Source organism: Homarus americanus, unplaced genomic scaffold (assembly GCF_018991925.1).
Source record: "Homarus americanus isolate GMGI-L3 unplaced genomic scaffold, GMGI_Hamer_2.0 scaffold32583, whole genome shotgun sequence".
Classification (NCBI taxonomy): domain Eukaryota; kingdom Metazoa; phylum Arthropoda; class Malacostraca; order Decapoda; family Nephropidae; genus Homarus; species Homarus americanus.
This window is the reverse complement of record NW_024713129.1, coordinates 30,533,689-30,555,296: the sequence shown is the minus strand read 5'-3', so window position 1 is coordinate 30,555,296 and position 21,608 is coordinate 30,533,689. Positions and strand designations below refer to the sequence as shown.

Sequence of the window (21,608 nt, the reverse complement as noted above, 5' to 3'; positions counted from 1 at the left end):
TGGTCATTTTCTTTCTTACATGCCTCATTGGCCAGTCTATCAGCACGGTCATGATACCTGATTCCAACTCCTCAGGTGTTAGCGACAGTGGCTGGTTCCCCCTCAGTGGGGAGGGGGTTCTCGAGGGGCTTGGGGGGGTTGGTACAGCGGGTGGGTGAGTGGGAGCGTGTCCACTTGCCCAATCCCTCACAACAAGGGTCTTATGACTGAACGTCACGTGTTTCCCTTGTTTCCTGGCTTCTTTAAACTGGTCCATTTGCTGTAGATGGGCTTTAGTCGTAAGTGGGCAGAGGCCCTCGTTGACGAAGATAGTGGAGCCTTTCAGCCTATTGCGTTGATAAAACACTTTGTCACGGTTAGAGGGGGATGGAAATTTTGTTATGATGTCGCGGGGGCGGGAGGAGTTGGGTTTCCCGACGCGTTGAACACTGTCAAACTTTACTTCAGGAAGTTGAAAATGGTCATTCAGCAGGCGTGAAATTTTGCGCTGGGATGACTCCCAGTTATCGTGGGCATCTTTGGCGACTCCGGCGATCCTGAGGTTGTTTCGCCTCCCTATGTCATCCACATAATCCACCCGGCCTGCTGACATTCGATAAACATATTATAGCTGATACCTAATAAACGTAATACAGCTGACACTTTTTAAACATATACAGTACAGATGACACTCAATAAACATATAACAGCCGTGTAACAATGGCATGAGAAAGTTATTTTCCTCCAAGCGTGAGCCAATCGCAGGGACCTGTGAGTGTGAATGCCTTTGGCCTAAACCAATAAGGAGAGCCGCGGAGACGTGACGTCATGACCATGTGGCATCTTGTAAATCGCCTGTGTCTTAGGACAGAGTCTGTTTTGGCTTTGTGACATATAGACATGCGTGTGTCATCTTCTCCCATGGCGTCATGAATATATGTGAGTACCCATCACTTTTTATCCATTGCACGAAATGTATTACTTTTATCCTCTTCGCCACTGATCGGCTTGTTAGCCGCCCGGGCGATCGGTCACGTCTCAGTCACAAACTGTTGGCAAGTACTGGGCATGCACCGGCTCCTGAATGTACCTGAACCCGCTCCAGTGTTGGTCAAGTCTTCTCTTGAAAGAGCTCACACTCGGTGCCGTCACAACACTCTCTGGTAGATTGTTCCAAGAGTTTGGCCTCTCAAAAAAGTTTGCCCTCACGGTTTCTGGACTTGCGGCTTCTTCAATCTTGAGCTGTGACCCCTTGTGGGGCGAGCGTCCATCAGGTAAGGACACTCAACTGAGTAGTCCCCTGAGATGCTTCCTTTAGGTCCCCTTGCCCGTCTGTAGTATAAGCTAGGCAATTCAGGCGCTCCAATCTCTCAGGGTAGCTGAGGTGCCGAAGTGCAGGCACCAGTCTGGTGGCCCTCCTTTGAACATTTTCAACCAACTGACAGTCCCTAGCATATCTCAGGGACCAGATGGGGTGACAGTACTCCAGATGGGGAAGCACTTCACTCCTGAAGATCGTCTGAGGACCGTCTAGATATCTGAACGACCTTCTTATAAGACCCAATAATTTATTTGCCTGATTTACCTTCTTCTCACAATGGCCCGAGAACTTCAGCTCATTGTCAACATACACACCTAGGTCCTTCTCACACACAGTCTCAACTAGTGCATTTTCTTCATCCCGTTGGGACATATGATACGCCTCCTTACCGTTGGTACGCCCCAGGTGCATCCTTTTACACTTCGTGACATTGAATCTCAGCAGCCATTTCTTCGACCATTCCTGGAGCCCCCTGTTTAACGAGTTCGGGAGATAGGTTTATTGTTTTGAAGTATAATTGTCAGTCTCAGTAGAAGGTGCTCAATAAACAAAGGAACTATTAAGAAGTGTTTAAATTCCCCTTCCCCCTTTGACATTGAGTAATACATTGTCATACATGTCTTTGGGTATGTAGTGATACAGTGAGCCATAAGAAATTACATAATCATCACAGGCTATTCCTATTCCCTCTCTCCCTTTCCCTTCATATCTTCATATTAGATTACCCTCTAGTGTACTGTACTACAAGCTTTGTCAATAAATTTGTTAAACTAAAACTAGTGGGGGGAGTGACCACAGGCGAGCTCCCACCTCCCCTCACCAATAAACAAGTCTCCCTCTATCCCTCTCTCAGTCCACTCTTCTCTACCATCTCACGAGAAATACAGAGAATAGAGCAAAGAAGGACAGATTAAGAGTAAGGAAAGAGAATTAAAGAATAAAGACGTAGAGAAAGTAAGTAAATAACCGAAATAAAAAATAAAAAAATTAAAAGGAATAACAAAATCTATTATTGTTACAAATGGTGACAGCAGTATAGATAATTCTTAAAATGATCCTTCCCGTGTGCCGAACCACTCACATGTTTACCAATTGTAGCTTTAATGTATATTTATTTTGTTTGATAAATAATAATTGTTAGAAAGTGGAAACAAATTTTCCTCTGTTGAATTCACAGAGAGAATCTTGAGGTTGAATTTGAAGTTAATGTGTTTTGATGCTTATCACACTGTTTGATAAATATTCTGTGAGATGAAATAGCGTAAACGACCAGCTATGGGGCTGAGGGGGAGGACCGAGGCCACCCGACCCTGCCCCACCATCCCGCCCGCCTCTGCCTCGTTTCCCCAAATCACCCCTCAACCTCACACCTCCCCCGCCTAACCCATTCTCTATCCAGCCATCCCCTACCCACATGTCCCTTCCCCCTACTACACACACAAACTTAATAGATAAATACAGCTGACAGTCAATAAACATAACACCACTGACGCTCAATAAACAAATTACAGCTTTGAATTGTAACAGTTGATAACATAATGAGCATAATTCAGCTGACACACGATAAACATTATTCAGCTGACAGTTAATAAACATCATACAGCTGACACTCAATAAATATATTACAGATGACACTCGATAAAAATAATACGGCTGACACTCAATTTATATAATACAGCTGACACTCAATAAACATATTACAGCTGACACTCGATAAACATAGTACAACTGACTCTTGATAAACATAATACAGCTGACACTCGATAAATATAAAGGAAATGATACTCGATGAAAATAATACGGCTGACACTCAATTTATATAATACAGCTGACACTTAATAAACATATTACAGCTGACACCTAATAAATATAAAGAAGCTGACGCTCAATAGATATAATGCAGCTGACGCTCAATAGATATAATACAGCTGACTCTCACATAACATAATACAGCTGACACTTAATGAACATAATACAGCTGACACTTAATGAACATAATACGGCTGACAGTCATATAACATAATACAGCTGACACTCAATAAACATATTATAGCTGACACTCGATAAATATAAAATAACTGACTCAATAAATATATTACAGATGACACTCGATGAAAATAATACGGCTGACACTCAATTTATATAATATAGCTGACACTCAATAGATATAATAAAGCTGACACTCAATAGATATAATACAGCTGACACTCACATAACATGATACAACTGACAATCGATGAACATATTCCAGCTGACACCTAATTAACATAATACAGCTGACAAACACTAAAAATAATACTACTAACACTTAATAAACATAATACAACTGACACTCAATAAACATAATACAACTGACACTCAATAAACATAATACAACTGACACTCAATAAATATATTGAAGATGACACTCAATAGATATGATACCGCTGACACTTAATATATATATATATATATATATATATATATATATATATATATATATATATATATATATATATATATATATATATATCTATATATATATATATATATATATATATATATATATATATATTTTTTTTTTTTATGCCTCTCATTATAGCCATACTTCGCCATTTATTATATCCTAATACATAAGTAGCTATCCTAGCTGTGTTGAGTTAGTTGAGTTCCAGATCTTTCAGTGACGTTGCCTAATAGTCAATATCTGCAACTGTTTTCGGCTTTGGGGCCGATGCTCTCGTTCCCCTAAGGCAGACCAAAGCAGACCTAAGGAGAGAGAAGGGCAGTCGACATCCCATCCAGGCTGTAACATAACTTCTGGGCTGTTGCTTCTGTTTGGATAGCACCTCCGCGAGTCTGGCGTAGAAGCATCTTGCACTTGGTCCCATCCCACCAGAGGTTGTTAACACCATAGGAGTGAAGCTGCCCTGATCAACGTTCTGAATTCTCTCCCCATATTCCCTTATCTTGTCGTTCTCGCTTCTCCTGTGTGCAGCATCGAGGGCTAAGTTACGGTGACATAGGGATAAAAAATCCTGATGTCGAAGAAGGCTCGCTGTCCCCGCGTCCAGAATCCTCGAGCACTGACGTCAACATGGGCTTCGTTGGATGTGTTTGAACTCCTATGTTGGAAATTCTCACCTGCCAATGGAAGGAGGGTCGGTTCTACTCTGACGTCACGACAGATTTCCTTCAACATATTTGCTGCGAGATCCCTTACTTCGTCGTGCCTCATGCATATGAAGCCCCCTTTCTTGCACACCATGGCGTGATCGACGTCATAGGAAGAGCCACACACGCATTGGGAGGGCAAACCTTCTACTGGCCTACCGTACCTTAGAGCAATGGCAACTGTAAATTCTTGTTTATTGAGACTGAAACCATTGCCCTTATCGGTAATGTAGTTAACCAGTTCGAGGCGCCCACCTCCCGTCTATAGCTATGTTTTTTTTCAAATTCTCTGGTATTTGCAGCATCAGTTGCTGCAACTTATCACTTTGGCCGTGCTGCCGTTCTGTCGTAATGGACCTTCGAATCTTGTTTACTTCACTGGTATCCACCTCACCTGTTGCATTCTGATCTATCATGTGGTCAGCGAGGGCTGCCGTGAGCTTAACTGAGGTTTGATGTTCGGTGGCAGCAGTCTCCTCTGGATTGGTCAATCCCACTCCTCCCAGTCTCTGTGGTTGTGCAAGGAGTGATCTTTCTGCTGGGGTTAAGTGAAGGTGTTTCACTAATTTGGGAATAAAATTGACGCCGATAGCTTCTTCCAGAGGGTGGGGGGGGACCTATATCAGGGATAGTGCGCATCAACTAGTTCCAGCGATGCTTGACTCCATGGGTGAATGCCTCAAAAGTCGCATGTGGCTCTGTGTTAGCTACATCAGACAGAGCTTGGATTACCCTAACCCACTCATTCACCTTTCCCGTTATGCACTCAGCCCCGAAGTCCGTCGTGCCGATTACTGCGCCTAGGTGACCCCGGCCATCCTTTGTTATTTCAACCTCACTTCCACTGAACACCTCCACTGCCCGTTTATAATGCTCCGGCTTCACAATGAGGAAGGACTTCCTGGCGTTTGGGTGGCACCTTATTTGTGGACCTCATGATGTTACCAGGTCCCACCACTTTTTGATGTCCTCCACTCTTCCCGTTCCCAATAAGGTCGTCAGCATACGCCACTTGCTTGATTTCAGTTGTTTCAAATTTTATTGTGTGTTGGAGCACGGTTAGGCCCATTGCGCACATTGCCATTGCAACAGGGCCGCCCTGCGTTGTTCCCTCAGTCGACTGTATGATGGTATCACCTTTCAGAGCCCCGTTGTTTATTATATAGAGGTCTGATGGATTCCCATAGGTGTCCTCAACATACATTATAAAGCCTGGACACTTGATGCTGTGCAGTGCGGCTCTGTGGTCAATTATGTTGAATGCATCTGAAGCGTCCACCAGGAGAACGGCCTCACAAACACGCTGCTCAAATATCGTTCTCATGGCGTGAAAGGCAGCTTCTCCAGCCTGGTGGCCAGCACAAACTTGCAGGTTCCCTGCTGCTGCTCTGACATCATCCTTTACCACCTCCATTATGCATTTTCCGATGATCTGCCTCAGCACCTTCCCTACCCCTATAGGCCTACATCCTGGATTCTTATACAGGGGAATGAGGCGGCAGGCCGTAAGAGCATGGAGGTGTTGGCGGCACGAAGTTGCTAGCCCTCTTGCAGAAGACAAACAGACAGACAGAGAAATATTAACGGACAGACAGACAGACAGAGAAAAATAAACGGACAAACACACAAATAGGTGAAATAAAGACAGACAGACAGACAGATAGATAGCTAGATAGATGGATAGATAGATAGATAGATAGATAGACAAGCTACCTAAAAAAGAAAATAATATAAATAGCTCAACAAACTTGGAAAACACAGCTCGCCAAATCAATAATCGAAAAGCAAAAAGGCTGAGCCCCGTTGGTGGCGTCTGGCGCTGGGCGGCCACCTGGAATTTCAGCATGAGACTTAAGCTTAGAGATTAAAAAGTAAAGCACCCGAGTTTTGGCAATGAGTCACGCTGACACCCGACACACACGATATTGTAAAGATAGGCCTTAATCACTAACTGGCAACGTCTTTGTTTACGAGTTGCACATACGGCTGTTGATTGGTGGATAGACTGTGTGTGTGTGTGTGTGTGTTTGTTCATAATATTTTTCCTTAAAAATTATTGTTATTATTAATATCCTATGTACATTTTAAGCCTTTGGCAGACTTCGTAGCCATGTCTTCAGCTGTATGGAGTTGATATTATTTACAAAGTTACACTTGTATCGATCAGTGGTCGTCCCCACCCTGCTATATAGCAGCGAGACATGGGTCACATACACGAGGTAACTAAGGCACTTGAAAACTTTCACTAACGCTGGGAAGACAAGAGAACAAATGACAGCAGAAGTATCAGGTTACCAACCATGAACAGCTGTGTTGGACTGGCTATGTTAGCAGCATGGACGACATTAGACTTCCAAAGCAGCTACATTACAATTACCTAAAGAATAGTAAATGTAACGCTGGTGGGACACTGAAAAGGTATACAGTTAGTCTTAAGACACGATCACTCCACACGGTAACGCTTGGAGGAGCACCACACGATAAGGCGTCAATACTTTCGAGTTAGCCTAACTGCATACCAAGGCAGACAAGCGCCAGCGCCGGAAAGACGCTGCCGCCGCCCCTCCCGCACTCGAAGTAGCGCTCCACACATGCAACATCTATGGATGACCCTGCCGGTCCCGTATCGGTCTCTCAAGCCACCTCAGAGCTCACCATTGAAGGTGACATCGTGTGTGTGTGTATATATATTAGGCAGTGACCCTTACTAATCTTCTTAACAAAAAAAATTGACCATGCCATCTCTAAGCACAGCAGCTGTTCGTAGTCAGGTCATAGGGTAAGATGACCCAACCTTCTCACCTGGTTACAAATCTTCTTAATTACAAAATTATCTCTCCTCTTCTGTATATATTAGCCTTGTCAAGTATTACTCCTTAATCTGTACCCACCCCTGAAGATGTGAATTACACGAAAGCGCTTGGGAACTTCGTGTTTTCTTGTTTCAGCATATACTTGGATCATGCACACCTACAGTGGTTTACTTGCATATATAATATATATATATATATATATATATATATATATATATATATATATATATATATATATATATATATATATATATATATATATAATTTCATGTAGATCCACAAGGGAAAAGGGAAACAATGGAGCACCTTAGCTTTCGTCTATATTCAAGACATCTTCGGAGGCAACTGAATTACAAGGACCGAGAGAGGCCTAAGTACACAGGGTGACCTTACTAAACATGAGGTCAGGTCATAAACATGACATCCACTAATCCGCACACCAACGCCACCACACGCAAAGGAGCTTAAAAGAAAGGGCGACGTGACTAGTCAAGTTAGGTCCGGTAAAAAATATGGGACCCACTAATCATCTATCCTATATCTAAATCGAATGCTTTCAAAGCATTTTTAACCTTGGGCCACTGACAAATAAATTTGTGTAACACATTATCAGTTTTGTACTGACCATCACTAAGGTTTATAGAGTTCATTTCTCTAATCAAACTAGCTTCAACCAGAAGTCTTTCTGTGACACATGATGATTGATACACTTCTAAGCTGTTTTGCCAATCCATGGGATGATTATTGTTCCTATCATGAACGAACAGTGCACTGCTTTCAGATGCTGTTCTAATATTTTACTTGTGCTGTTTAATTCTGAGTTGCAATGCTTTCCCAGTTTGTCCTACAAAATTTCCATTACAATTGCTACATGGAATGCGGTAAACACTTCCATTTACATTTAAAGTTGGGTTATTTTTGATTAATATATTAGTAATAGTTGGGTCATACTTAAAAACAACATTAATATTTAATAATTTAAGGGACTGAACTAAAGGGACAAATTCATTGCGATAAGGTAGAGTCAAAATATTCTTAAATGTAGGTATTTGTCTGGTTTGAGTACATAAGAACATAAGAAAGGATGAAACTGATACTGGCCAGTCCCATTTACACCCAGCCCCTATTGCACATCTATCCATCCAACTTATGTTTGAAGCTATCCAGCGTATTCGAGTTAATGATGATATTTTGTAACTTGTTCCAGTCGTCCACTACTCTATTTCCAAACCAATGTTTACCTATTTCGAGCCTAAATCTAAATTTGTCTAATATAAAACCATTATTACGAGTTCGCTCCTGGTTGGATAGTTTGAGTACCTTTGTAATGTACCCTTTGTTTAGCCCTGACTTCCATTTATACACCTCGATAATGTCGCCCCTCACTCATCGTCTCTCGAGGGAGTGCAAATTAAGATGCTTTAACCTGTCTCTGTACTCAAGGTTCCTAATGCCCGGGATTAGTCTTGTTATTCTCCTCTGAATTCTTTCCAAGGATTCTACATCCATTCTGTAATACTGTGACCACAATTGAACTGCCTAATCCAAGTGAGGTCTCACAAGCGCAAGATATAGTTTTAGGATGACCTCGCTAGTCTTGTAACTAACACTCCTTTGTATAAACCCAAGAACTTTATTAGCTTTGTTTCGAGGAAAGATGCATTGTTTACTTGCTTTAAGATTCCTACTTATCATTACTCCTAAATCTCTCTCGCAGTCGGATTCCTCAATAACATCGTTGTTCATCTGGTATCTGGTCTCCCTGTTTACATCTCCTATACTGAGTACTTTACATTTGTCCACATTGAATTTCATCTGCCATTTTTCAGACCATTCGAAAAATTTGTTTAGATCTTCCTGTTGTTTTTCGGAGTCCTCGTCAGATATAATTACATGTCCTATTTTAGTGTAATCACCAAATTTACTTATGTTGCTGTGTACGCCGATATCTATGTCGTTTATGTATATAATAAATAATAATGGTCCAAATACTGAGCCTTGCGGAACTCCACTAGTGACGTTGCTCCAATGGGATTTAGTGTCGTTAATGATCACCCTCTGTTTTCTGTCCTGTAACCACGCCCTAATCCATTTTAGAATATCTCCTTTAATGCCATGAGCCTCCACTTTTCTTATTAGTCTTTCGTGGGGGACTCTGTCGAAGGCTTTGCTAAAGTCGATATATACCACATCATAATTGTGCCCCTTGTCCACTGATTCGAAAACTGAAGGAAAGAATGTTAATAGATTAGTTAGACATGAACGCCCCCTTGTGAAGCCATGTTGGGAATCATTGATCAACTTGTGCTTCTCCAGGTGATTTCGAATAGAGTTTGAAATGATTGCTTCCAGTAATTTGCCTACAATTGATGTTAGACTGATTGGACGATAGTTAGAGGATAGTGATCTATCTCCCTTCTTGAAAATCGGTTTTACATTCGCTATTCTTCAGGATTCTGGTTTTACACCTGTTTTTAAGGACATGTTAAACAACTTTGCTAAGGCCATACTAAGCTCTTCCTTACATTCCTTTCATAATCTGGCAAATATCTCATCGGGACCTGATGACTTATTAGGCTTTAGTTTGTCTATTTGCTTACTAACATCCTTTACTAGGCACTACTATCTTGCTTAATTTATTTTCTTCACTATCTCTGTATAGAGTCTGAGCTTCGGGTATTATGTTTAAATTTTCGGTGGTGAAAACTGTTGAAAAATATTTATTCAGATTACTGCTCATTTCTCCTTGGTTATCAGTTAGCTTGCTGGTATCTGACTGTATTGGTCCAATCGTTTCTCGTGTTTTAGTTTGATACATTTGATAGAATCCCTTGGGGTTTGACTTCGCCTTCCTTGCTATCTTCAGCTCATTATTCCTCTTAGCTTTTCTTATCTCGGTCTTAACCCTACCGGCCAATACCTTATAGTAATCTCAGAGGTAAAATTCACCACGATTTATTCTCCTACCTACAGCCTTCCTTTGTCCAATAATGTTCTTAAAATAATTATGTATCCATTTAGGGTCATTGTTGTTTGATCTGAGTTTTTTGTATGGTATGTTCTGCCTTTCTGCATTATTTAAATTGTCGTGGAACTCGGCAAACTCAGATCTCGTTATCAGGTCAATCTAAACCATTAGGTCTCAGGGTAGGGTGAGGTCGTCCTCTGTGGGTACATTGAGTGAGGTCACCTCATGTGAGGTCATGTAGTTCAACCCCAAACGTGATACCCCCTCTCTCAACTGCCTCTTCAAACTATCAAAGTTTACCCTTCTGAAATCTGGGAATTTAGTGGAATTTTCCTTACGGCTGTCCTGAAATTCTAACTGGAATCTAATTTCTTTGTGATCGCTGTTTGCACGTTCGTTCCCTACCTCGACATTACTAATGAGGTTTCTCTGTTTGACAGAACTAAATTGAGTATATTATTACCCCGGGTGAGTTCGGTTATATGTTGACTTGGAAACAGTCCTGGATTGTTTCAAGAAAATCATCTGATTCTGAGTTACCCATAACGTCAGTCCAATCTATTTGGCTAAATTTATAGTCACCTACTATACAGACTTTGCTATGTATGGAAGCCCTGTGCATTTCGTCCCAAATAAGTCGCTCATTAACTCTATCAAGATTAGGAGGTCTATGTATTACTGCTGTGATTAATTTTTTCCTACCATTGATTAATTATATCCAAATTGTTTCTGTATTCAGTTCAGTTTTGATTTCCTTATTTATTTCATACTTCATATTATTCCTGACATAGATTGCTACTCTGCCTCCTTTCCTAATCTGCCTATCGGTATGGAATAATTTGTAACCTGCAATTTGGTATTCGACAGGTAACTCACGTGAGTCCAGGTTTATCCATGTTTCGGTGAATGCTATTATATCGATTTTTTCGGTACATACCAAGGCCCTATTATCATCCATTTTGTTTCTCATACTTCTACTGTTTGTATAGTAGACATTTAAGTTAGTCGTGTTCTGAGTCCTCTCTCTGTCGCGTTTAGGTTTTAATTCCCTGCCTAATCTAGTTTTGTCATAATTCCTAGCACTATTTCCCTGTAACCTTTTACTTTGTTTACCAGCTCCCACTACAGTCTCCTCCACCCCCGTGCTCATATGTTCCCCTAGCAGTATAAAGACTTCTACATCTTTTGAACTGCCCTCTCGAGAGACCCTGCCAGGGTTGCCACCCCATCCCTAGCATAAAGATCCTTTCTGCCGTAGACATTGTCCCAGTTGTCAATGAATGGGACTGATATTGACTTGCAATATCTGTCAAGACGGCCGTTGACACCAACTGCCCTTGACAACCATTCATTGCCAGCTCTCCTTCTAGGCAGGACACTACATATGATAGGGATCCCTCCCTCAGACCTAATATGTTCTGTAGCTGTCTTGAACTTATCAAGAAGCTCCTCACTCCTACACCGGCCAATATCATTGCATCCTGTGCTATGGCAGATAATGGGTTTGTTCCCATTACCAGAGAAGATATTGTCCATCCTGTCAACTATATCCCCCACCCCAGCTCCTGGCAAACACACCCTCATCCTATTTTTATCTTTACCACAAAAAGCTCTGTCTAGGTACCGTACCTGGGAGTCGCCAACAATCAAAATTTTCGTACCTTCCTTGACAGCCCTGTCCCTGACTATACTATTGTCCAATTCATCTATTAAGGGACTGAAAGAGTAGGTACACTTAGCTGTTGTTGTCGTTCTTGTCGTATCCTTGGTGTGTTTTTTCACCACCAGTTTGGTCGTCCCTCTCCTCACAACCTTCCATTCGCCTGAGTTTTCATCAGACATCGGCTTGCCTTGCCTCGTTTCTTCCTTCATCCTCGCTATCTCTTCCTTTAATTTCAAGATATCTTCCTTGGCCCTCTCTAACTCGGCCCTCAGAAGGGCACAGCCCTGTTCACAAGTAGCACTAGCCATTACAGGGTTTTTTGGCCCTTTTAAAACAATGATCAACAAACAATGAAGGGTACCCAAGTTTTTGTGCAATGGACTGAATGTGTTTCACTTCTTCCTCAATAAATTGAAGGTCATAAATATGCAAACATCTCAAAAACATAGCAGAAAAACTGACATTTTGGTAGATTCCTGGTGACTCGATAAAAAATGTATGAAACTGTCTATCTGTGTAGGCCTTCTATACACCTTAAATTTATAGTTATGACCATTTCTAATGATAAGCATATCAAGAAATGGAAGGAATCCATTCATTTCTCTTTCAATTTTGAATGTAATACAAGGGACAAGATCATTAAGCTTGTCTAAATATTTCAGTGGGTCACTGTTTCTAGGCCAAAGACAAAGAACATCATCTTCATATCTATACCATGGAGGAATAAAGTCCCCTATGTTGGGTAGTAATCTAGACTCAAAAAACTACATAAAAATACAGGCTAGAGGAGCAGAAAGACAATTACCCATGCTCATGCCAAATATTTGCTTGTAAATCTTCCCATTTGCTCTAAACACATTGTCAGTAACGCATAACTCTACCAATTTGAGGCAAGTATCATGTTCAACTATCAAATCTAACAGTTGCAATTTAACTTTAAGAAATGAAAGTAGGTCTTTCACTGGTACTCTAGTGAAAATTGAATTTACATCAAAACTTATTAATTCACATGGTTCATTGTGTTCCCTGTGTTTATCAATTAAATCACTATTGTTGTGTATTTGTGAATTAGATATTTGGCCTGTAAGAGGGGATAGTATCCTAATAAACCACTTGGATAATTTATACGTAACAGAACCCACAGAACTCACTATAGGACGTAATGGATTGTTAAGGTTATGTGTTTTGATCAATCCATACATATAAGGTAAAGTGGGATTGATTTGAGGGAGCTGTTTGATGAGATGGGGGTTCTTTTTCAATAACACCTTTATTTTAGAATTAGATAACTTATTAATATTTTCCAGGGGATCTTTTGTAAGCTCACAATAAATGCTTTCATCACTTAGTAATGAATTCATCTTATCATTATAGTTTCTTTTATCCAAAATTACAGAAGCATGTTGAGTAAGGTCACCCTGTGTACTTAAGCCTCTTTCGGTCCTTGTAATTCAGTTGCCTCTGAAGATGTCTTGAATAAAGACGAAAGCTAAGGTGCCCCATTGTTTCCCTTTTCCTTGTGTGATTTTATCAATATATATATATATATATATATATATATATATATATATATATATATATATATATATATATATATATATATATATATATATATATATATATATATATGTGTGTGTGTGTCACCACCAACCGTACTCGTCAACAAACAGGACACGTCCGGCCACCGCTGCATGTTTTGATGTCATTTACACAGTGATTTAAAACATTATTTACCTATTTCTGTTTTTGATGTTTTACTGGAGTGCTTTATTGACCAAAGTTTTGTTGGTTGTTATTTTTGGATGTTGTTTGATGGTTAGAGGGAGGGAGCGAGGAAGGAGGAAAAGGAAGGAGGAAGAAAAACATAGGAAGTGGAGGCAGGAGGCAGGAAGAGGAACTAGGAAAAGGGAAGAAAAAGGAAGGCGGAAGGGAGGGGCAGGAAAGAAAGAAAAAATAAAAGGAGGAAAGGACGAAGTGAGGAAGGAAGAAGAATGGAAGAGACGGAGGGCAAAAGAGGGGAGCAAGAAGATAGAAGCTCTATCAGGAGAGGAGGGAGGAGGTGGGGGAAGAAGGAGAACGAGGTAAGGGAAGGGAAGGAAAGAGGCAAAGCAGGAAAGGGAAAAGAGAGAAAGAATGAAAGAGGAAAAAGAAATATATAAAAATGGGAAGACACTAGACAAAGACGAGAGGGAGAGAGGAGGCGAGGAGGTAGGGGGAGCAAGATGGGAGGGATGAAGGAAGGAAGGGTGTTATTGGATGGGAGGAGAATGAAGGAGGAATGGGGAGGGTGGGATACAGAAAAGTACGGTGGGAGAAAGGTGGAGAGGGTAGTAGAGAAAAAATATGGGAGAGCAGAATGATGTTGACATATTAGGAAGATAAGGAAGGGAAGAGAAGAGGAAGGAGAAGATAAAGTTATGATCTCTCTCTCTCCTATTCTCCATTCACTCTCCCCTCATCGCATTCCATTTCTGCTTTCCTTCCTCCTCTCTCTATTCCTCTCCTACCCTTCCCTCCCCCTACCCACTCTGTCCCTCCTCTCTCCACCCACCTTCCCTCCCCTACCCACTCTTCCCTCCCTCTCTCCACCCACCCTTCCCTCCCCTACCCTCTGTCCCCTCCCTCCCTCCATCCACCCTACCCCTCCCTCCTTTCCTCCACTCTCCACATCCCATTTTCTGCATCTTACACAAAATAATGAGACACCCTCCTGCCGGGCGTTATGATATAACCTTCAATCACACAGTAAGACGCCTCAACGCGAACCACAACAACCCTTGGCTTCATAACCGCGTCCTCCACACACCCGCTGAGGCTCTGATAGTGGTGGAGAGGTAAACAAACTGATCTGTAGACGTGAGGTGGTGTAGGTCGATCACCCGCACATCCAGGAATGGTGAGGTTTGTATACTTTGGGTTTTTAGCTATTCGCAAGGGCTAGGTAAGTGTTGTTGTCCATGCATCCGTCCCCGAAGGGTTTTCAGCTATTTGCGAAAGCTAATTTAGTTTTTTAAGTCGACCAGCCGTGAAGCCTCAAAATATGTTAGGGACTCGCGAATGATAGGAGAGTTTTTAGTTGGCCCCTCATAGATTTAGCCACGAAAGGTACTATCATGTAATATCCTGGGGATTTTAGCAATTTGCAAAAGTTAAGTAAGCGTTGTTGGTCATTCTTCCATACATTCTCGAATGTTAAGTTTGCTGAGGGAACACGATGATGATGATGCATTTCTGCGGTTTTGAGGATTCACAAACTCTAGGTAGGCGTTATAGGACGATCCATGCTTTCATGAACGCTGTAGCTGCTTAAAGAAAAACGTATTGTATGTCTGTATACGTTTCAGAGATCACGAATGGTAGAGAAGCAATGTACATCTATTTTCTGATGATTCTATGGTTTTACAGATCCACAAACATGGCGTTTTAAGGCATTTTCCTGTGACCCCGATCACTTGGTCTTAATGTCTATAGTGTGTTGGTGAGGCGGTGTGACGTTTCCATGTGTCTGACCCATCACTGTCACTGCCACTATTACTACTTGTGACAGACGTTGTGTGTGTGTGTGTGTGTGTGTGTGTGTGTGTGTGTGTCAGTGCAACAATATTTATGCTTTTTTATGAGACATAGATAGCGATATATATATTGAAAGTTAAACGGGGAGATGGATGAGTGAGAAATAAATTGAGAGAGAGAGAGAGAGAGAGACATATTGAAGTACTAATAGACAAACACACTGATAGAAAGATTCACACACATACATACTTAACGAAAGACATATATATATAACACAAACAAACAGAAAGACATACAGGTGACACATACAGACATACAGCCAAATAGGAAGACATACATACAGATAAAAGCATACAGGCAGACAGACAAACAGACAGACAGACTCAGGCAGACAGACACAGGCAGGCAGAAAGACAGACAGATGAATACAGACACACACACAGACACACACACATGTGGTTCAAGGGTTACATGGCACATAACAAAATGTAAATAAAGTCAACTGTGTAATGTAGTGTTCAAGTGTAGATTTCAAACGTAATTTTCCAGGAAATTACGTTTGTCCATCTGTGTTATTGTGTCCATCTGTGTCATTGTGTCCACCTGTGTCATTGTGTCCACATGTGTCATTGGTTCACCTGTGTCATTGTGTCCACCTGTGTCATTGCGTCCACATGTGTCATTGTGTGTCCACCTGTGTCATTGCGTCCATCTGTGTCATTGTGTCCACTCTGTGTCATTGTGTCCACCTGTGTCATTGTGTCCAATTGTCGTGTTCACGCTGCTGTCCGTCCACCTGTGTTATTGTGTCCACCTGTGTCATTGTGTCCACCTGTGTCATTGTGTTCATCTGTGTCATTGTGTCCACATGTGTCACAGGTTCACTGTGTCATTGTGTCCACCTGTGTCATTGTGTCCACCTGTGTCATTGTGTCCACCTGTGTCATTGTCCATCTGTGTCACACTGTCCACCTGTGTCATTGTGTCCACCTGTGTTATTGTGTCCACCTGTGTCATTGTGTCCACCTGTGTCATTGCGTCCATCCAGGTCATTGTGTCCACCTGTGTCATTGTGTCCACCTGTGTCATTGTGTCCACCTGTGTCATTGTGTCCACCTGTGTCATTGTGTCCACCTGTGTCATTGTGTCCACCTGTGTCATTGTGTCCATCTGTGTCATTGTGTCCACCTGTGTCATTGTGTCCACCTGTGTCATTGTGTCCACCCATGTCATTGTGTCCACCTGTGTCATTGTGTCCACCTGTGTTATTGTGTCCATCTGTGTCATTGTGTCCACCTGTGTCATTGTGTCCACCTGTGTCATTGTGTCCATCTGTGTCATTGTGTCCACCTGTGTTATTGTGTCCACCTGTGTCATTGTGTCCACCTGTGTCATTGTGTCCACCTGTGTCATTGTGTCCATCTGTGTCATTGTGTCCACCTGTGTCATTGTGTCCACCTGTGTCATTGTGTCCATCTGTGTCATTGTGTCCATCTGTCATTGTGTCCACCTGTGTCATTGTGTCCACCTGTGTTATTGTGTCCATCTGTGTCATTGTGTCCACTCCAGGTCATTGTGTCCACCTGTGTTATTGTGTTCACCTGTGTCATTGTGTTCACCTGTGTCATTGTGTCCACCTGTGTCATTGTGTCCACCTGTGTCATTGTGTCTACCTGTGTCATTGTGTCCACCTGTGTCATTGTGTCCACCTGTGTCATTGTGTCCACCTGTGTCAGGTTCACCTGTGTATTGTGTCCACCTGTGTCATTGTGTCCACCTGTGCTATTGTGTCTACCTGTGTCATTGTGTTCACCTGTGTTATTGTGTCCACCTGTGTCATTGTGTCCACCTGTGTCATTGTGTCCACACCTGGTGTTATTGTGTCCACCTGTGTCATTATGTCACCTGTGTCATTGTGTCCACCTGTGTCATTGTGTCCACCTGTGTCATTGTGTCCACCTGTGTCATTGTGTCCACCTGTGTCAGTGTGTCCTGTGTGTGTCCACCTGTCAGTGTGTCACCTGTGTCATTGTGTCCACCTGTGTCATTGTGTCCACCTGTCTGTTGTGTCCCACCTGTGTCATTGTCACACCTGTGTCTGTGTGTCCACCTGTGTCATTGTGTCCCACCTGTGTGTGTGTCCCACCTGTGTCAGTGTGTCCACCTGTGTGTGTGTCCATGTGTCATTGCGTCCACCTGTCATTGTGTCTACCTGTGTGTGTGTCCTCCTGTGTCATTGTGTCCTGCCTGTGTCAGTGTGTCCACCTGTGTGTGTCCACCTGTGTCATTGTGTCTACCTGTGTCAGTGTGTCCCACTGTGTTATTGTGTCCACCTGTGTCATTGTGTCCACCTGTGTCATTGGGTCTACCTGTTGTGTGTCCACCCATTGTGTCTACCTGTGTCAGTGTGTCCTGTGTTATTGTGTCCATCTGTGTCATTGCGTCCATCTGTGTCTGTGTTCACCTGTGTTGTGTGTCACCTGTGTCATTGTGTCCTGTGTCATGTGTCCACCTGTGTCATTGTGTCCACCTGTGTCATTGTCTACCTGTGTTTTGTGTCCACCTGTGTCATTGCGTCCATCTGTGTCATTGTGTTCCTGTGTTTTGTGTCCACCTGTGTCATTGTGTCCCTGTGTCATTGTGTCCACCTGTGTCATTGTGTCTACCTGTGTGTCCACCTGTATCATTGCGTCCATCTGTGTCATTTTCACCTGTCATTGTGTCCACCTGTGTCATTGTGTCCACCTGTGTCATTGTGTCTACCTGTGTTATTGTGTCCACCTGTGTCATTGTGTCCACCTGTGTTATTGTGTCCATCTGTGTCTGTTGTGTTACCTGTGTCATTGTGTCACCTGTGTCATTGTGTCTACCTGTGTTTGTGTCCACCTGTGTCATTGTGTTCACCTGTCATTGTGTCCACCTGTGTCATTGTGTGTCTACCTGTGTGTATTTCCACCTGTGTCATTGTGTTCACCTGTGTGCATTGTGTCTACCTGTGTTATTGTGTCACCTGTGTCATTGTGTCCTGTGTTGTGTGTCCACCTGTGTCATGTGTTCACCTGTGTCATTGTGTCCATCTGTGTCATTGTGTCTACCTGTGTGTGTGTCCTGTGTCATTATGTTCACCTGTGTCATTGTGTCTACCTGTGTCATTGTGTCCACCTGTGTCATTGTGTCCACCTGTGTTGTGTGTCCACCTGTGTCATTGTGTTACCTGTGTCATTGTGTCCATCTGTGTCATTGTGTCCACCTGTGTTATTGTGTCCACCTGTGTCATTGTGTTCACCTGTGTCATTGTGTCCATCTGTGTCATTGTGTCCACCTGTGTTGTGTATCCACCTGTGTATTGTGTTCACCTGTGTCATTGTGTCCACCTGTGTCATTGTGTTCACCTGTGTCATTGTGTCCATCTTGTGTCATTGTGTCCCACCTGTGTGTGTCCACCTGTGTCATTGTGTTCACCTGTGTCATTGTGTCCATCTGTGTCATTGTGTCCACCTGTGTTGTGTGTCCACCTGTGTCATTGTGTTCACCTGTGTCATGTGTCCACCTGTGTCATTGTGTTCACCTGTGTCATTGTGTCCATCTGTGTTGTGTGTCCACCTGTGTCATTGTGTTCACCTGTGTCATTGTGTCCATCTGTGTCATTGTGTCCACCTGTGTTGTGTGTCACCTGTGTCATTGTGTTCACCTGTGTCATGCGTCCATCTGTGTCATTGTGTTCACCTGTGTCATTGTGTCCATCTGTGTCATTGTGTCCACCTGTGTCATTGTGTCCACCTGTGTCATTGTGTCCACATGTGTGTGTCCACCTGTGTCATTGCGTCCATCTGTGTCATTGTGTTCACCTGTGTCATTGTGTCCATCTGTGTCATTGTGTCCACCTGTGTCATTGTGTCCACCTGTGTTATTGTGTTCACCTGTGTCATTGTTGTCCATCTGTGTCATTGTCCACCTGTGTCATTGTGTCCACCTGTGTCATTGTCCACCTGTGTCATTGTCTGTCCACCTGTGTTATTGTGTCCACCTGTGTCATTGTGTACCTGTGTCAGTGTGTCCACCTGTGTTGTGTGTCCATCTGTGTCATTGCGTCCATTTGTGTCATTGTGTTCACCTGTGTTATGTGTCCACCTGTGTCATTGTGTCCACCTGTGTCATTGTGTCTACCTGTGTGTTGTGTGTTCACCTGTGTCATTGTGTCCACCTGTGTTATGTGTCCATCTGTGTCATGCGTCCATCTGTGTCATTGTGTCCACCTGTGTTATTGTGTCCACCTGTGTTGTGTGTCCACCTGTGTCATTGTGTTCCTGTGTCATTGTGTTCACCTGTGTCATTGTGTTCACCTGTGTTATTGTGTCCACCTGTGTCATTGTGTCACCTGTGTCATGTGTCCACCTGTGTCATTGTGTCACCTGTCATGTGTCTACCTGTGTGTGTGTCCACCTGTGTCAGTGTGTTCACCTGTGTCATTGTGTTCACCTGTGTTATTGTGTCCACCTGTGTCATTGTGTCCACCTGTGTCGTGTCCACCTGTCATTGTGTCTATGTGTTATGTGTCCACCTGTGTCATTGTGTCTACCTGTGTCAGTGTGTCCTGTGTTGTGTGTCCACCTGTGTCATTGTGTCTACCTGTGTCAGTGTGTCACCTGTGTTATGTGTCCATCTGTGTCATTGCGTCCACCTGTGTCATTGTGTCTGCACATGTGTCCACCTGTGTCATTGTGTCTACCTGTGTCAGTGTGTCCACCTGTGTTGTGTGTCCACCTGTGTCATTGTGTCTACCTGTGTCAGTGTGTGTCCACCTGTGTTATTGTGTCCACCTGTGTCATTGTGTCCACCTGTGTCATTGTGTCTACCTGTGTGTGTGTCCACCTGTGTCATTGTGTCCCACCTGTGTCATTGTGTCCACCTGTGTTATTGTGTCCTGTCATTGTGTCTACCTGTGTCAGTGTGTCCACCTGTGTTATTGTGTCCATCTGTGTCATTGCGTCCATCTGTGTCATTGTGTTTCACCTGTGTTGTGTGTGTCCACCTGTGTCATTGTGTCCACCTGTGTCATTGTGTCCACCTGTGTCATTGTGTCCACCTGTGTCATTGTGTCTACCTGTGTTATTGTGTCCACCTGTGTCATTGCGTCCATCTGTGTCATTGTGTTCCTGTGTTATTGTGTCCATGTGTCATTGTGTCACCTGTGTCATTGTGTCCTCCTGTGTCATTGTGTCTACCTGTGTTGTGTCCACCTGTGTCATTGCGTCCATCTGTGTCATTGTGTTCACCTGTGTCATTGTGTCCACCTGTGTCATTGTGTCCACCTGTGTCATTGTGTCTACCTGTGTTCATCCACCTGTGTCATTGTGTCCACCTGTGTTTGTGTCCATCTGTGTCATTGTGTTCACCTGTGTCATTGTGTCCCTGTGTCATTGTGTCTACCTGTGTTATTGTGTCCCTGTGTCATTGTGTTCACCTGTGTCATTGTGTCCATGTCATTGTGTCTGTGTGTGTGTCCACCTGTGTCATTGTGTTCACCTGTGTCATTGTGTCTACCTGTGTTATGTGTCCACCTGTGTCATTGTGTCCACCTGTGTTATTGTGTCCACCTGTGTCATTGTGTTCTGTGTCATTTGTGTCCATCTGTGTCATTGTGTCTACCTGTGTTATTGTGTCCACCTGTGTCATTGTGTTCACCTGTGTCATTGTGTCTACCTGTGTCATTGTGTCCTCTGTGTCATTGTGTCCTGTGTTGTGTGTCCACCTGTGTCATTGTGTTCACCTGTGTCATTGTGTCCATCTGTGTCATTGTGTCCACCTGTGTTATGTGTCCACCTGTGTCATTGTGTTCACCTGTGTCATTGTGTCCATCTGTGTCATTGTGTCCACCTGTGTTATTGTGTCACCTGTGTCATTGTGTTCACCTGTGTCATTGTGTCCACCTGTGTCATTGTGTCCTGTTGTCCTGTGTCATTGTGTTCACCTGTGTCATTGTGTCCATCTGTGTCATTGTGTCCACCTGTGTCATTGTGTACCTGTGTCATTGTGTCATCTGTGTCATCACCTGTGTTATTGTGTCCACCTGTGTTGTGTTCACCTGTGTCATTGTGTCCACCTGTGTCATTGTGTCCATCTGTGTCATTGTGTCCTGTGTGTGTGTCCACCTGTGTCATTGTGTTCACCTGTGTCATTGTGTCCACCTGTATTGTG

General features: G+C 43.0%; 1 protein-coding gene across 1 annotated transcript in view; it reads right to left on the bottom strand.

The window, feature by feature from the left end:
• Nucleotides 1-21,086, bottom strand: part of LOC121870666 (otolith matrix protein OMM-64-like) — an 83,939-nt gene extending 62,853 nt beyond the window's left edge. The window contains exons 1-6 of the mRNA XM_042372578.1: nt 21,008-21,086; nt 20,651-20,704; nt 19,084-19,154; nt 17,891-18,007; nt 16,349-16,400; nt 15,948-16,066 (exon numbers count right to left, since the gene is read on the bottom strand). Coding sequence (XP_042228512.1) covers nt 15,948-16,066; nt 16,349-16,400; nt 17,891-18,007; nt 19,084-19,154; nt 20,651-20,704; nt 21,008-21,086 — 492 coding nt within the window. The remainder of the gene's footprint in view (nt 1-15,947; nt 16,067-16,348; nt 16,401-17,890; nt 18,008-19,083; nt 19,155-20,650; nt 20,705-21,007) is intronic.
• Between the last annotated feature and the right edge of the window lie 522 nt (nt 21,087-21,608).